At 46.3% G+C, this 17755-nt stretch overlaps 1 protein-coding gene across 2 annotated transcripts in view; it reads right to left on the reverse strand.

Moving 5' to 3' along the window:
* Window positions 1-10472, reverse strand: part of KSR2 (kinase suppressor of ras 2) — a 426399-nt gene extending 415927 nt beyond the window's left edge. For both annotated transcript variants that reach the window (XM_043901784.1, XM_043901785.1), the window contains exon 1: window positions 10127-10472. In XM_043901784.1, the coding sequence (XP_043757719.1) occupies window positions 10127-10306 (180 nt within the window). In that variant the 5' untranslated portion in view covers window positions 10307-10472. The remainder of the gene's footprint in view (window positions 1-10126) is intronic.
* Window positions 10473-17755: the final 7283 nt, after the last annotated feature.

Genomic DNA, 17755 nt, shown 5'->3' on the forward strand with positions numbered 1-17755 from the left:
GGCAGCCTTGTGAAATAGTGCTTGCCCCAAATCACCTAGCCAAAGCTAGACATGGGCAGGAAGTGGGCCTGCACAACCTCCTAGGGTCCTCTAAACTTCAGAGAACACACTTTTCAAGCCCTTGGATATTGCAGCTTCTGACTCTTCTCTTTGCCGCACAAGTTTGAGACAAGTTCAAGAGTAGTAAGGCACAGCCCCATAACTGGTATTTTGTTATCCAACTTGGAGTTATGATGAGTACGTGGTTTAAAGACTAAAGCCTGCCAGGCACTGATGCAAAGTGAGTCATCTGTGAGCAAATTCAAAGATGCAGACCTGGTATAAGAATCTTGATTGCTTATGTCACCTGCAGCCCAGCGGGTATGCCATTATCCCATAGAAGGCTTCCATGGGCTTCTCCTTTTCACGTCTTGCTGTGTTAGTCTCTGCCTCTCACACACTGCAGCCTCCGTGATCAATGACTGAATAAACGAAACTCCCCATCAACTACCCAGGGCTGAAGCATCTCACCTCCCCATGACCATCTACTGAGGGTATGATCATCAAAACCTCCAAAGCTAGTAAGCATTTGCCATGTGCTAGGCACTTAATGCAGCTTTGTAATACATGAGTCCACTGACTCACCATAACAACCCCATGTAAAACTGTCCCGATTTTATGAGCAAGAAAACTGAGGCTCAGCAAGGAGAGCTCATTGACCCTCAGGTTACTGAGCTAGTAAATCCTGAACTCAGACCGGGATCCAAGCAGTCTTACTGCAGAGCCCAAGCCTTCCCAACTACTTAGCTCTACTGCTTCAAGCACTGACCCAAATTTCCAAGGACTCAATTATGCTATTATTTTTGAGCCTTCATCTAATTTTTCTCTCCTGGTCCAGGGAAATCGAAGGCATCCATCTTTGGAATGCATTCATGGCTTTAATCAATGGCTGCCTAGTAACTCCAGGGAGCCCATGCTTTCAGTCTCTATCAAGAACAAGCTTTCCATTATGACAAAACACAGGAAGAAAGAAAGTGAAAGTGTTAGTCTCTCAGTCATGTCTCTTCTTTGCAACCTTGTGGACTCCTCTGTGCATGGGATTCTCCAGGCAAGAATACTAGAGTGGGTTACCATGCCCTTCTCCAGGGAATTTTCCTGACCCAGGGGTCAAACTGGGGTCTCCTGCATTGTAGTCAGATTCTTTACCATCTGAGCCACCAGGGAAGCATGAAATCACCTCAATGCTCAAGAGCAGCACTGACCCAGTGAAATATACTTTGAGCTGCCTATATCATTTAAAATGTTCTAATAGCCTCAGGAAAAAAATAAGATGCAGATGAAATTAATTTTAACATAGTTTATTTAACCCAATATGTCTAAAATAGTATCATTTCAACATGTCAATATAAAAAAAATATCAATGAGCTATTTCACATTCTGTTCTTCATTCTAAGAGTTTGGGATATGGTGTGTATTTCACAGGGGCTTCCCCAGTGGCTCAGTGGTAAAGAATCTGCCTGCAATGCAGGAGCCATAAGGAGATGCAAGTTGGATCCCTGGGCCGGGAAGATGCCCTGGAGGAGGGCATGGCAACCCACTCCAGTATTCTTGCTGGGAATCCCATGGACAGAGGGACAGAGGAGCCTGGCAGGCTACAGTCCATAGGGTTGCAAAGAGTCAGACACAACTGAAGCAACTTGGCATGCACGTAGCACATGTATTTTACAACTATAGCACATTTCGATTAGCACTCTCCACATTTCAACTGATCAATAGCCAAAGTGGCAAATGGCTGGACCTTTCACATCTACAATACTCTTCTCATCTTTCCTTTTCTCTGTGAATGCCCTACTTTGTCTCCATCAGTTCTGTATTTCTCTTCCATCGTCATCTGGAATGGTCACTGATGGGAGTGTGTGAGTGGTGGGGTATTCCATCCTCACCATTCTCATGAATCCCTCAGCTCCCATCTCGGATCACACTGCCCTGATTGTCTGTTCTTCCTCCTTCACCTGCACTTGCCCTCAGCTTTGCTTTCTTTGCTTCCAGGTCAGGCCCTCTTTGGGACTCCAGGGAGGAGCTGTCAACTTCTTCCCAGACCAAAGGCTCCCTGAATTTGCAGGACTGGGGTCAGATCAGTGACTCCAAACCTCAGTCAACTGGCTTGTAAAACAGGAACAACTATAGTTACAGTCACTCCCCACTGGAGAGACATTCCAAGGGTCACAGAAACCCTGCCAAAGAAAATCAGACTTTTTTTTCTCTCCCATGTTTGTCCCTTTTCCCTCCCCGCCCCTCATCTTCTCCATCCTCCTTCCTGGCTGCCATGTCCCCCTTGGCTTCCTTGGCTTTTGAATACCTTCCACTGCCCAGCTCCAGAGCAGCAATGAGGAAGCCCAGGTCTCACAGATGGAGCCTGGTGCGGATGGCCGGAAGATAGCCCAGAAAACCAGCCGTCCTCAGGGAGAGGAGGAAGACTCCTCACTTTTCTACCCATTGGAGGAAGGATTAGAGCTCCCTAGTAGAACCCACTCCCCAACCCCAGAGCATCCACAGAGAACCCTTCAGAAATACCTCTTGCCACTGACTCAGAAGTTTGGGACCACACTCCACCCATGTCTCTAAGAGAAAAAGGCAGAGGCTGGGTCACTGCAGGCCGGCCACCGTCTGTGGAAAACCATGTGCGTCTCTCATCTACACAGGTTCCCAGGTCCTTCTCAACCAGAAACAGGAAAGATGAAATTCTGGCCTAAGACAACTGCCTCCTTAAACCCAAGCTCTTGGTCATCAAAATACAGGCAACCAAAAATCAAAACAAAACATAAATCCAGATTAAGGATATGGAAAAGCAGGTCCTTTTCCACACTGTAAGTAAAAGGTAATTTGTCAAGACCTATCAAAAGTCCAGAAACTTTGCATATTGCCAGATCCAGCAATTCTACTTCGAGAAATCAAAGACAAGCATTACTACAGGCCACGAGGATGTCTACCACAGTATTATTTATAATAGTAGAAAGCGGCAAACATATACAACTGACAGAATTACATTAAATAAGTTAAATAAATTTTGGTATATTCATATAACACTACACAACCATTAAAAATATTGTTTAATAAGATGAAAAGATATTCCTGATATATTAAGTGAACTTTATATACCCAGCCTTCCTCAAATCTCCAGGCTCACATACCCAACTGTCTACTTCACAAACATTAAATGTCTAAACAGGACTGAATCATCAAGCCCAATCTGACACTTAAACAATGGCACTTAAGACAATGGCACTGCCATTCACTTAGTTCTTAGGCTAAACACCTAGGAATAACCCTCAGTTCTTTATTTTCCTTCGCTCCTCACATCGATTCATGAGCACCTCTCACGCCCATGACCTTCTGAGTTCAGTTACTTGCTCCATCTCCCCATCATCACTTGAGTCAAAAGGACCATCATTCCTGGCTTTGACTCCCATACTAGCCTCCCAGTTTGTTTCCCTGCTCCCAGTCTTATGCCCCTATCAACTATTTTACCTGCAGCAATCAAAAGGATCTTTTAAATAAGTCAGTCCCCCACCCTTTTCACAGTTAGAACAAAATCCAAGTATCTCAGCCAAGCCCTCCATGACCAGGGCCCCAAGTCTTCCTCCTACTGTGCCCCTCATCCCTTCCCCACTCACTCTGCTCCAAATACAGTGGTCCCCGTGCTGTTCTCATAATATGTGGAATGTATTCCCACCCAAGAACTCTGTACCTGCTGTTCCCTCTGCCTTGTACACTTCCCAGACATTTCATGTCTTGCTCCCTCACATCTGTGAAACCTCCCCAAGGGGGAGCCTTTGCTGATCATCCCATACCCCTCTCTCTCTTTCCTATGCTTTTTTGGGTTTATTTGGGAATTTTTCCATGTGGTTCAGTTACATCAGATTGTTCACTAGTCCTCAAAGAACCACACCTTCCAGAATCCATACCCTTGAATACTAACTCCCACACAGACCATGGGCTCAACTACATAATTTGCTTTGGCCAGTGGAACATTAGCAAAGGTTACAGAAGCAGAGGCTGAAAACGGGCTATGAATTAGAACCTGCCTTCTTGGAACACCTGCTGCTGCCACCATGTAAGAAACCTGGGTGACACTATCAATCAACTATACTTCAATTTTAAGGAGACAGAATAGAAGGAAGGAAGGAAGGAAGGAATCAGGGGTTTCCTGCTGGAAAGGCCACGTGGAAGAGAAGTGGGATGCCTCAGCCAACCACTAGCCAACCATCAGTCATGTGAGTCCACATTGGACCATTCAGTCCCAATGGACCCGCCAGATAACCACAGCTACACAAGTGGCCCAGGCAAGATCAGCAGAACTGGCTGGCTGAGTCCAGTCCCAACTGCAGACTTGTGAGCAGTGGTTGTTTTAAACCACTAAGTCCTGGGTTGGCTAGTTTTAGAGCAGTAGATAACTATTACACTAGCTTCTCATTAGCTGTGGCAGAGACCACCAGATCTTCAGCCAGTTTAGGCCCACTTCACCATCTTGTTGGCAATGTTGTGACTAAATTCTAGCCAACAGAATGCAAGCAGAACTGATGAGGGCACTTTCAGGGGTGAGGCTTTTAAGACGCTTTGTTTTCTCCACACTTTTGCCCCTTTCTGGATGCAAACAAATAACAATTTTGCAGAATGGAAAGGGCCTGGACCGTGAAAGAAACATCCACCAGCCAAGAGGGCAAGAGTAAGACTTCGGCTCTACTGGAGCCATTACACATTTGGGGATCTATATAGCTTCACCTAATACATAACTGAGATTCTCTGTCCACCTGTTTATTGTCTGTCTGCCCCAACCCCACCTTGACATTCACCCATAAATGTAAGCACCGTGAGAGCAGGGGCCTCACCTGCCTCATTTACCACTGTGTTTCTAGTGCCTAAAACAGCTCTGGGCACACAGTGAGTGTTCACTAAGTATCTACACCTGTCAGAAATTAAACATGGCCAGAGGGTCTTTGCAGCTCCTCCCACTTAGCGGCGGAGTCTCTTTCCCCAACATCTAAATTCAGGCTGGCATGTGACTTGTGCCAACACATAAAAGGCAATGGAAGTGACATTGTGTGACTTCTGAATCTCAAGACCCTTGCAACTTTCACTGTGACCCTCTTGGAATACTAGGACCATGTAAGAAACCCAGGTGATCCCACTGGAGAGGCCACATGGAGGGAAAGGCTCGGCTCTCTCAGCAGCCATTGCATCGGCCAGCTGAATGTGGCCACACAGTAAGTCCAGGCCAAACCAGCAGAAGAACTGCCTGGCCGATCCCAACCCACAGAATCACTGAAAATAATGGAATATTGTCTGAGGTCCAGTTTCCCAAACATAATTAAGTCTAGGTATGGTATCTCTAACCATTATTATTAATTGAGATAGAACAGATTAAAAACAAGTAATCGATAAGTGATGGCTAGAATGCCCTTGCTGTATAAGGAGATTCTGTTACTTACTTATCCCCCAACTCAATCCCTGATATCTCCCTCCTCTTATAATTTAACCAAAATAGAGCCCCACTCAGGCCCACCCACACCTGGCCATTGCCCACCAGTCCTAGGGCCACTCAGTCATCTCTCAGATGGTCTCTGTGCCTCCAGGTCCTTTCTCACCCCATCTACCCTAAAGATCAAGAAGCAGCAAACTACAGCCCATGGGCCAAGTCTGACCCACCACCTGTTTTTGTAAGGCTTGACCTGAAACCTCAGAATACATTTTTAATGTCAAAAAAAATTAGAAGTAAAATAATATTTCATGACATGTGAACATTATATCAACTTCAAGCTTCAGGGTCCCTAGGTGAATTTTTATAAGAACATGTTTATTTCTGGATTGTCCACGGCTGCTGCAAGCTACAGCAGCAGAGCTGAGTGGTTGCAATAAAAACCATGTGGCTCACAAAGCCTCAACAACTTACCCTCTGTCCCTTCACAGAAAAAGCCGGCTGGTCCCTCCTGTTAGTCCCTCCTGCCATCGGGCTAACCTTTAAGCAACTTTTTAATTGTATTCACTCCAAAACATTTAAAGATTTCTACCTCCTCCCTCAAAGAGATAAAAACTTTGTTGGTCTGACTTCCCGGTCCTAAGACAGACCCCAGGAGTTTGTGACCTGAATTCGTTTCCTACGACAATCTCCCAGGTACTCTCCACTCTGGGCCAACCCGTCTGTAAGCTGCCCCTTACAGGCAGGACAGTGCCTCTATCGTTTGTTGTGCTGGCCTAGAAAGCTGCCCTGGCCCGCTGCAATTTAAACCCTCCCCATCCTTCACTCCACTCAGAGTTGCAGCTCTTTAACCAAGAATGCCTCCCTAACCACTCTGCCCCATATTTCCCTGGGTGAATTCTATGGAACATCAAGTCCAAAAGACATCTTTGGAAAAAGACGTCTGCAGATGTTCACCTTCCTTGGAGTCACAATGTACAAATATGGCATATTAAAGGCTCTGAGAAGTCCTGCGGTCAAGATGCCTAGCTATCTCTTTTGCTGAACTCAGCCTTTCCCCATTGAGTAAACTATGGGATTTATTTTGTCTACAGAATACTTGTTGACCACCAGCATCTAGTACAGTGCCTGGAATTCAGCACTTGTTGAAAAAATGAATAATGCTGACATCCCACAGAACTAGGGTTCCACAAAACATACTTTGGAAATGCTGCTCGAGCTCCTTCTGCTCTCCCTCTAGTCTGAGCTGTGCCCTCCCATGTCACCTACTCCACACCACGTGATGATCATCATCACCATCAAAGGAGCAAGCACAGGGCTGCAGACAGTGTTAGAGCCTTGAAAATGTCATCTCTTTTCATCCTCACAACCACCTCTGAGGTAGGTGGTGTTATTCTTCCACTGCTATTTTGCCAAAAATGAAACCATGGGTCAGAAAACTTAAATCACTAGGCCAAGATAAAGTTAAGCGGAAAAGCAAGAACACAAGACTACATAGGTCTAACTCCAAAGCTCATGACCTTCCTTCTCTGCCAGAGTGCCTCCTGAGAAAGTACTGTGGCCAGTGTGGCTGGCTGTCCACCCAATATCCCTTCTAGCTCTCTTCTATGCTAGTGGAACCCTGGTTTTATACAGAGTAGCAACAGGTCAAACCAGGCAATGGATTTCAACCACCTAAACCAGTCATGACAGTGGTCCCATTGCCTTGCAGCTTGGACGGGTGATTTGACCTAGTTCTGGCCAAGAAGACATACAAAAACAACATTGGTGGGGTAGGGAGGAGAGGTGTCTTGTGGAAGTCAAAGATATGAAGCCTTTATTACCTCCCACTCACTTGGTCCCTCTCTTCCCTGCCTTGAACCTGGGTGTAATGGTGAAAGCTTCAGCAGCCATCTTGAAACTGTAAAATATAGGCCATGAGAATTCACAAAGATATCAGTCCTGATGTTATTAAGTCACTGAGCCAACTCAAGCAGCCGTATACCTCCAGACTTCTTGCTACTTGAGAAAAAGAAACCATTATTTGCTTAACCACGCCGGTTGGATTTTCCGTTTCACGCAGCTGAACACATTCCTAATAGATGCAGATGCAGTCTCCCATATCACTTACTGTTGAACTTAATCATTATCTCACACGTACATTATTACTCTTATCTCTCTCATCATAAAGTACGCTTCTTGGAGGCTAAGTCCACGTCGTACATTTTTGTTTCCACAGGAGTATAGGCAAGAATTTCAGGAATGGTCTGTTCAATTTACTGCTTTCTTTAGTGCTTGTGAGCAGAGAGAGTTCATCGTCGAATAGCTGAAATATGTCCTCTGTCTCCTGTTTAGTCTTTCCATGGTGTCAATAGGAAAGCATGCATCAGAAATACCTGACTATTTACTAAACACAGCTTACTGGGCCCCCTCCAATCCCAACTGAATTAGAATCTCTGGGGTTAAAGGCTGAGAATGGGCATTTGCAATAAGCTCCCCCAGGTGGTTTTGATACATAAAATTTGACAACTTCTGGGATTCAAAAACAACAACAACTGTGGATCCAAAACCTATGTGAGGTTTGGCAGGACTTGGCTGGACCCTAAGGCACCAGCCCTCCTCAGGGGCCCCACCCTAGCCCTGGAGATCTAGGAAGCCTAAATTGGCATAATTGCTCAAGACCCTTTTGGGCAATACAGATAAAGTAGTTGGCATGCTCTGCAGCATATTGGGATTAGGAAATTAACAAACAGATGCACTCCCAGTAACTGCCACCTCCCACCATACCAATGCCTACCTCTTCCAGTTTAAAAAGAAAACCTCTATGCAGAAAAGAAGCAATGGAACCAGTGGCCCACTGCAACAATCACCATGATCCACAGAGCTCTCAGAGAGTGAAGCAAGTTGAAAAGAAGAAAAGAAAACTAGAGAAAGTTACATACTAATACACAAGCTAGCACTTGGGACTCCTGACTCAGAGGATCAGAAGAGACCTCCGGTGGCCCTTTTGGGTTATTTCTTTATTTACAGCATGCAATTCTGAACAGAATCTTCTCTGAGGCACTGCTCAGACAGAGATGGAAGGCTGGACCAGGGCATCCCACACTTTTTCTTCCATCGGCAGAGTCCCAGCCTGCATGACTCTCCAAAGCTCTGAGAAAGAAAATACCTGTGCCTCCCAACAGAATTCCCATGCCTCTGCTACCCCTTGACACTTATTTCATTTCTGACAGTTATTTTCCCAGGTGACAGGTGCACACAGAGACACATTCTAGGGGAGCAAATAGCATATTCAACATACACAGACACACACACACACACTAACTCCACTTTCAAACTGATGGCCTTCCTGCCTGCTGACATCTGGCCAAATTTAAAATCACAGAGGAGAAAGACTTGAAAGTGAATCAGAGAGAGGTGCTCATCCATGCTAGGACAGGAGCACAAGGGCTAAAAGATTCAGTCCGGGACTGAAGAGTGCAGGCCTTGGAAACACACGGGCTGAACGGAGGGCCCTCCCAGCTCTGCACACGCCAGCTCCACCACGGGGAGAACCACTTTCCTCTGCTCCCAGCCCCATGGCCACCACCCTCAGCAAATGCCAGCTAATGGGAGTTCCCACATTTCATCAAGCCTCAAGCCATGTGTACCACCTGCGGTTTGAGGGAGGGAGGTAAGTTGAACCCTTCAGGTGTTTGAAACAAGGTGGATGCCAGGCATTTTCTAAACCTCTTGAAAACTCCTTCCTTTGACCAGATGGCCTTGGGAAGGAATAATTTCTGCCATCTTCTTTCTGAGTAACTTTGCATCCATCCTACCCCCCCCCCCAACCCAGGACAAAATTGCTTCAAACTCCCCCTCAAGTTCTGTTAGAGAAAATGTTATAACACGCCAAAGATAACTCCTCCTCCCGACCCCCCCTTTTTTTTTCACCGTCCCACCAAGATTCAAGAGTATTTTCTCACACCACCTGTGTGTGCCGATCCAGGTTTTTTCTTAAAAAAAAAGAAAGAAAGAAAGAAAGAAAAAGCATGCTTCAGGCCTGCAACAGCTCCCTGATCAAAATGATTCGACTGGAAACGGGGAGCTCAACGGGGAATTCTTTTTCAGGCATCTTGCCTCCTGACATGTATACCCCTGAAAACAAACAAACCAAATCCAAGGAGCCAAAGGTGGGGGGCGGTGGGCAGGCTGGGAAGGAGACCGAGAAAGACGAGGTCTACATCTATAGGCAGCCCCATTCCGCGAGCAAAAACCACCTTTTGACCACCTGCAGAATGCGCAAGGTCACGTGGGTTCTCTGCAGCGCCTTAATGTCTTTACCCTGCACACAAGCCCCCCGCGGCATATCAACAAATCCACAAGCGGAAAAAAGAGAGAACTCACTCCTCAGAGAGGAAGCGAACGATAACCACAGCCGCCAGAACAATAATAAAGAATAACAATTACTACTACTGCTCCCACCACCCAGCCAAGCGGTAGCCGACAGCGGTACAGTGAAGGGACATCCAAGCGCAGGGTTTGCAAGATAAATCACAGAAGATCGAAGACCGAACCGTGCCCACCTTGCAATCCTCCCACCCCCTCCACTCCACCCCCAACAAACAGAATCAAGGGAAGAGGGGATGGTGGGGGAGAAAGGGGAGGGGAGGAAGGATTGCTTTTTCTTTTTTTTCCATAGGCAACACCTACCTCCAAGGTCCGGATTTCTTTTTGTGTGAGGTCGTTGGAGGTAGCACATTTGGTCCTAAGCCCTTCCAGGTTGGAGATGCTCAGGTCTATCATGTTTTGGACCAACTCGCACTGCTGTAAGGCTTTTTGCAAACTCAGAGGCTGCTGCTCCTCGCTTTTCGTCATGTTTTCCTCATCCATCGCTTGCTCTGCAAGCCCCCTTCCCCTCCTCCTCCTCCCAGAGAGAAAAAAGGGGGGGGGGGGGGGGGGGGAGTAGAGGTAGTCTACCCCCTACGCCTCTCCAACCACTGCGACTTCTCAACAGTGTCTCATGAAGAAGAAACCCAACATCTCACACAGGGTTGAGGGGGTGTGGGTGGGAGGAGGGGACAAGAGCCAAAATTTATTATTTTATTTTCGGGTGTCAAGCAGACTCCATTAGAACGTCTCCCCTCTCTGAGTCTCTGGTCCCTGAGAAGGAGAGATGCTGTTTCTCAGAAGCAAGCCAGGTGATGTGATGCTGTCTGTACACTTGGGGTGGGGGGGGGGGAGAGGAGGAGGGGGGAGGGAGAGGAGGGGAAGGAGAAGGAAGAGAGCGCTCACTCTTTACACACCGGCTCCGTGAAGGACAAAATTATATATTTTTGGCTGGCTGGCTTTTATGTCAAAAAAAATCTGGTTTGCCCCCCTCCCAGTTGCAGTGACACGGCATTGTCCACCGTTTGGGGTGCTTTAGCGCGTTCTCAAGATGCTGTCTGCATTGCTCCCGCGGCTGCGGCGGCGACTGCGGCTGGCTGCTGTCTCGTCCTCGCGCTGCTGCTGCTGCCGCCGCCGGGCTCCGGGGGTGACGGCTGCTGCATTCGCTCCTGCCTCGCTCCACACCGACATCTTGCCTGTCAATCACGGGGAGGGGGGAGCGAGGGAGCGCCGGCGAGGGATGGAGAGCGAGCGAGGGACCTGCAGGGGAGCGGGTTGGTGGAGAGGCGCCGTGCGCGCATCCGCCCCCGCCGGGCCCGGGCTCCGGCGCGCCAGGGACCCGCTGGAGAAGGCGGAGGTGGAGCGCGCAGGCTCGCGCACCTGGCCGGGGAAAGGGACGCGGCTCCCGGCGCGGGTAGGGGGAGCGGGGGGCGGGATTTCTAGGGGATGCGGAGCTCGCGTGGCAAAGTGAAATTACTACCGGGCGTGCGTGCGAGCGAGCGATCGGCGGGCGGGGGCGCGGGGGAAGAGCGCGCGGCGGCTGAGGCTGCTCCTGGGGGCGGTGGAGATGGCAGGGAGTGTGCCAGAGCGCGGAGACTGGGCGAGGGGGCGGGGAGAGGGATTTGGTGGCCGGGCGGGGTTGGGGGACACTACTACGGCACCGCTCTCGCGAGAGGAGGCCGGCGAGCGGCTCAGCAGGTGCGCTCTGGCTGGGAGCAGGTGTGTGTCCAACTTTAAACCCCGTAGAGCGTGCTGGAAAAACGTCAGCGTGAACCTGGGCACGTCCTCTCTGGCTTTCTGGCTAGAAGGGGCGGGGGGGGGGGGGGGGTGGTGTGGGTGGTTGGGGGTAGGTGGGGGGTGGTGTGGTGTGGGTGGTTGGGGGTAGGTGGGGGGTGGGGGGGTGTTTTTGCTTGTTCTGCCTTGATGGTGTGTGGGAGGGAGCAAACCTGATGCTCTCCCTTGGGCTATAGGAAGCTGCCTCCCAGAATTGACACCCAGGCCTTCAATCGCCCTAATGGGTGACTTTGCATTTGGAGAGTGAAAGGGGCTTTGCCTTAATCTGATTGCTAACCCTGTCCTACATGTCCTGCATGATCTGATCCCAGACTACCTAACTGACCTTCTATCAGCAAACTATGGTCCCAGAATTACAAATGGATTTTATGCTACAAACAATAAATGCTGGAGAGGGTCTGAAGAGAAGGGAATCCTACACTGTGGGAATTTAAGTTGATGCAGCCACCATGGAGAACAGTAGGGGAGGGTCTTAAAAAACTTAAAATGGAGCTACCATATGATCCAGCAACACCTCTCCTGGGCATACATCTGGAGAAAACCATAATTTGAAAAGATATATGCACCCCAATGTTCAGTGCAGCACTATTTACAATAGCCAGTACATGGAAGCAGCTTAAATGTCCCCTGACAGAGGAATGGATAAAGAAGATGTGGTGTGGTACATATACACAATGGAATATTCAGTTCAGTTTAGTTGTTCAGTCGTGCCAGACTCTTTTCGACCCCATGGGCTGCAGCACTCCAGGCTCCCTGTCCATCACCAACTCCCAAAGCTTGCTCAAACTCATGTCCATCGAGTCAGTGATGCCATCCAACCATCTCATCCTCTGTTGTCCTCTTCTCCTGCCTTCAGTCTTTCCCAGCATCAGGGTCTTTTCAAATGAGTCAGTTCTTCAAGTCAGGTGGCCCAAGTATTGGAGCTTCAGCTTCAGCATCAGTCCTTCCAATGAATATTCAGGACTGATCTCCTTTAGGATGGACTGGTTGGATCTCCTTGCAGTCCAAGGGGCTCTCAAGAGTCTTCTCCAACACCACAGTTCAAAAGTATCAATTCTTCGGTGCTCAGCTTTCTTTATAGTCCAACTCTCTCATCCATACACAACTACTGGAAAAACCATAGCTTTGACTAGATGGACATTTTGTTGGTAATGTCTCTGGTTTTTAATATGCTGTCTAGGTTGATCATAGCTTTTCTTCCAAGGAGCAAGCATCCTTTAATTTCATGGCTGCAGTCACCATCTGCAGTGATTTTGGAGCCCAAGAAAATAAAGTCTGTCACTGTTTCCATTGTTTTCCCATCTATTTGCCACAAAGTGATGGAACTGGATGCCATGATCTTCACTTTTTGAATGTTGAATTTTAAGCCAGCTTTTTCACTCTCCTCTTTCACTTTCATCAAGAGGCTCTTTAGTTCCTCTTTGCTTTCTGCCATAAGGGTGGTGTCAACTGCATAGCTGAGGTTATTCATATTTCTCCCGGCAATCTTGATTCCAGCTTGTGCTTTGTCCAGCCCAGCATTTTGCATGATGTACTCTGCATATAAGTTAAATAAGCAGAGTAACAATATACAGCTTTGACCTACTCCTTTCCCAATTTGGAACCAGTCCATTACTCCATGTCCAGTTCTAACTGTTGCTTATTACTCAGCCATAAAAAAGTATGAAATAAGGCCATCTGCAGCAACATGAAGAGACCTAGAGATTGTCATACTGAGTGAAGTAAGTCAGAGAAAGACAAATATCATAATATCATTTATATGTGGAATCTAAAAAATGGTACAAATGAACTCATTTATGAAACAGAAATAGAGTTACAGATATAGAAAACCATCTTATGGTTACCAGGAACTAAAGAAGGGGAAGGATAAGTTGGGAGTTGAGATTGACCTGTACACCCTATCATATACAAAATAGATAGCTAATAAAGACCTATACTGTATAGTCAGGGAACTCCACTCAATGCTCTGTAATGACCTCCTTGGGGAAAGAATCTTTAAAAAAAAGTGGATACGTGTATATGTATAACTGATTCACTTTGCTGTGTAGCGGAAACAAACACAACATTGTAAGTCAATGACACTCCAATAAAAAAAAATTCTTTAAAGAATGGATTTTATATTTTTAAATGGTTCAGAAAAAAAATCAAAAGACTATTTTGGCATGTGAAAATTAACAAGAAGTTCTAATTTAAGTGTTCATAAATAAAGTTTTATTGAAATACTGCCACCCATTTACTTGTTGTGTGTCTTTACCTTTGCATTATAACAGCAGAATTTAGTTGCAGCAGATACTGTATGTCTTGGAACACCTAAAATATTTACTATCTAGCCCTTTACAGAAAAGTTTGCTATCCCCAGGTTAAATTGCCAAATATACTCTTGTCTTAGAGATCTTTGTACTCTATGTCTCCTCTCCCCAGGTCACATTTCCCCCAATATTTTCCTGATTGGCTCCTGTCACTTTGTGTCTACTCAAATGTCATCTCAGAAAGGTTTCATTTCCGTGACCATCTTAACTAATAATACTGCCAAGATGCATTGCCCAAAGGATATATGTAGGATAATTGGCCAAAGGCACCTCTTTCTCCAGGTAAACAGAGCTCATTCCAGGGATTGGGCTTATAGAGCAGAGTAGATTCAGAACTCATGGTAATATGTATTCCTTAAAGGAAGTTGCTTAAGATGTAGAATGACAACTGGAGATATCAAACTTTTTATTGTACTGTGGGCCCATGGGGTTTAATGGCTCAAAAGAGCTGAATCAGCATTTTCAAAATTACGCCCCGCCCCCCCGCCAATCCATGAGGTGCTCAAGTATGTTCTCCATGCTCTCAATCTTTTGGATTATGAAATTTACAAATTCCAGTTCTCCAAGAAAATTCTCTCTTCATTCATTTTTCACATCTTTTGTTTTTCTTGAAAATATTAATTATGGTTATTTTAAAGCCCCTGTCTAACTCCAATGCCTCAGTCACCTAGGGGGAGGGGGGTCTATTTCTATTGACTATTTTTCTCTTTGTTTTCAGTGATTTGGTCCTGTCTCTTGGAAGGCCTTGTAATGTTTGTTGAATGCAATGCAGTATCTGTGTATGAAAAAAATATCTAGAGTCTCTGGTTAATGTTGTCTAACTCTGGAGAGGGCTCATCCTTTCTCTGCAAAACAGATGGCATGAGGACTAACCATCCTAATCCAATCAGAGGCTGAGCTGGATGGAGGCTGCATAGCAGTTTTGATAAGACACCACTTAACTCTGGCTCTCACTTGTAAATCCTTGCCTTTCAGTATTTCCAACTGAGAAGTTTAGGTGTTCACCAAGGCCCCTCCCCCTGGTCCTGGGGTCTAATCCTTGTCTCCACAACATGGCAAGACTGTTGAAAACTCTGCTCTGTTTTTCAGGAACATTTTGCTTGGCTCTTTAGCCTCTTGGCCTGCACTGTTTCAGAATTTGCCAAATGTCTTAAGCAGGAAATTGCCATCTATCAAGCTCACTTTTCTGTCCCCCACTCCCTCTTTACACAGTATTAGCCTTTCAAGTTCCCAGTTTTGTCTCTCCAACCTTAGAAGGCTGCCAAAAGTTTTGTGACTTCTCTGTCCCCTAGAAGCAGCTCCCTGCCTGGAAACTAACTGATGAGAATCGTATTTCACCCCAGAAACTGCATTTGAGCTCTAAATGATGAAAATCTCAGAGTAGCTTCATCAATAGTGGAAATAAATTATAGTTACTGGCCTACTGAATGAGCTGAACTTGGCAAACCCTCATAAGATCCCATAGCTTTTAGTTTCAACCATTAAGAATGATCTCAATTTTGCATATTAGAAGTCCATTCCAGTCCAACCAAAGCTTCCTTCTTACATCCAGTTTTATGCTTCTTCCCCACCCCCTCTGTTATGACTGTAGATAAGGAACCTGCAATGGAGATTAGGGCAGGCATGTCCTTTCCTGCCTCCTCTCCAGCTCCTCTTGCTGGTGTTCAGGAGCAGAGAAATGAGTGCAAGGGACCTTCAGATGAAACAAGTGAGAACAGGTAAGTTCTCACTTGAGTGTCAGATCCCCCCCACCATGTCCTGATGAGTCCTTACATGCTGGTTCTTTCACATGCGGGTGCACGGGAGGGTGGATCTTTGGAGACCTCCGTGGGGACCACGTGGAGACTCAAAGCACATGCTATGATCTCTCGCACATCCCCTTTCCACTCATACCCCAGGAAGTACCCTACATTCTCTTTCTGAGGGCCTCTTGCCTGGCAGGGTGCCCTCTCCAGTGAGTTTTTCAGGATGACTCAAGTCTAAGGATATGTGCTTTGGCCCATGAGAAGCAGGATGTACCTTTGCCCCACTGCCCTTTCTCCTCACCATGGGCAGCCTTAAGCAGGCATGAAATGCCAGCCACTCCTCCTGTGTGTGCCCAGTCTCATGAGTGATACTCCTTTGAACTCTCCTCTGTTGGCTTGGGGGTTGAAAGGGGAGAAAAAAACACCCCCTACAAAGACCTCTTGGAGAAACCTCCTCTGGATAAAATCTTGACCATGTCTTATATTAGCTGGAGGCTGATGGTTACTTATGGTCAAAGGACCAGTCTGGCCACCTCATAAAAGAAGGAGGAAGTACTGTTACCCACTGCCCTCACCTTCAAAGCGTTTATAGTTCTGGGTTGACAGGAAAAGTCTCATTCCACATCCTGTTGTATTAGCGATGTGTGTGTGTGTGTGTGTCTGACTTCTGTGACACCATGAACTGTAGTCCACCAGGTTCCTCTGTCCATGGGATTCTCCAGGCAAAAATACTGGAGTGGGTTGCTATTCCCTTCTCTGGAGGATCTTCCCAACTCAGGGATCAAATCCAGGTCTCCTGCATTGCAGGTGGATTCTTTACTATCTGAGCCACTAGGGAAGCCCATTAGTGATGACCTGCCCCCATTATTTTCTAAGTTGCATTGTGAATGCAGATGCAAATTGGAAAATGGCAGATTCAAAGGCAGAGAGGTGGTTGATGACCCTGAAGCTGAAAAACAAACAAAAAAGCAACACAACTACCACTGACTTGTCCTTAAAGCAATTGCCCAGGGCATTGCTTTTTTTCTTTTTTCCTACTGATTTCTTCAAGGAGGGGGAAAAGTTCAGAAAACTAGTCCCCAGGACATGACCAAATCTTTTGTAGCTGTGAAAGGATTACTATTGTTCTGTTCTAACTCATTGATCCCCAAAACATAAATGGCTTTAAAAAAAAAAATACCTTTGATGAGTGCAGGCAGAAAGTTCCTGCCTTTAACCTTGTGAAGTTTTCCCAACATAAGAAAACCGACTTGTTTCAGAGTTCTTCTCCTTTTGGCCTTTTGCCTCTTAATTTTCCAACATGAGCAAAACCACCAGCTCACTCTCTTGATGGCGAGATAATTTGAGCTCATGGTAATGGACAGTTTAGTCCAGTGATTTATGCTGGTTTTACAAATTAAGCACCCAAATGATGCACTGTAAATTTTCAGACACAGCATCCTCAGGATAGAAAAGGATGCAGACTGTGGCTCTCTGTGGATGCTGAGAGGTACACAGCTGAGGAGTATTAAAAATTTTAATAAAGTGATGCCATCAACCAAGTTTGCTTACTTCTCATGCCATCTTGTCTATGAAGTTCTGCATTAGCCCAAATGGAGACTTTGTGTGAACCAGAACAAGGCATCCACTCTGCAACGGGACCAAGGATCACAGCTTGTATGGCAGGGCATGGCCTGGATTTCAGACTTGCCTCATTCTGGGCAACTGCAACCTGCATGGCATCTATCTGCAGCAGCCCAGAGGAAGCTCCTGATTCCTTTCTTTTTATTGTTGTAAAATATATACAACATAAAATTCACCAGTAGTGACATTTGGTACACTCACAGTTTTGGGTGACCATCACCACTGTCCAGTTTCAGAACATTTTCCTCACCCAAAAAGGAAATCTTATACATGTTTAGCAGTCACTCCATGTTTGCCCCCTTCTCCCTGCCTCAAGCAACCACTGATCTGCTTTCTTTTTCTATGGATCTACCTATTCTGGATACTCCATATAAGTGGAATCATACAATATTGTGTCTGACTTCTTTCCCTTTGCAAAATGTTTTCAAGATTCACTCACTTCATAGCACTCACTTCATTCCTTTTTATGGCTGCATAATATT

This window comes from Cervus elaphus, chromosome 5, assembly GCF_910594005.1.
Source record: "Cervus elaphus chromosome 5, mCerEla1.1, whole genome shotgun sequence".
Taxonomy (NCBI): Eukaryota; Metazoa; Chordata; class Mammalia; order Artiodactyla; family Cervidae; genus Cervus; species Cervus elaphus.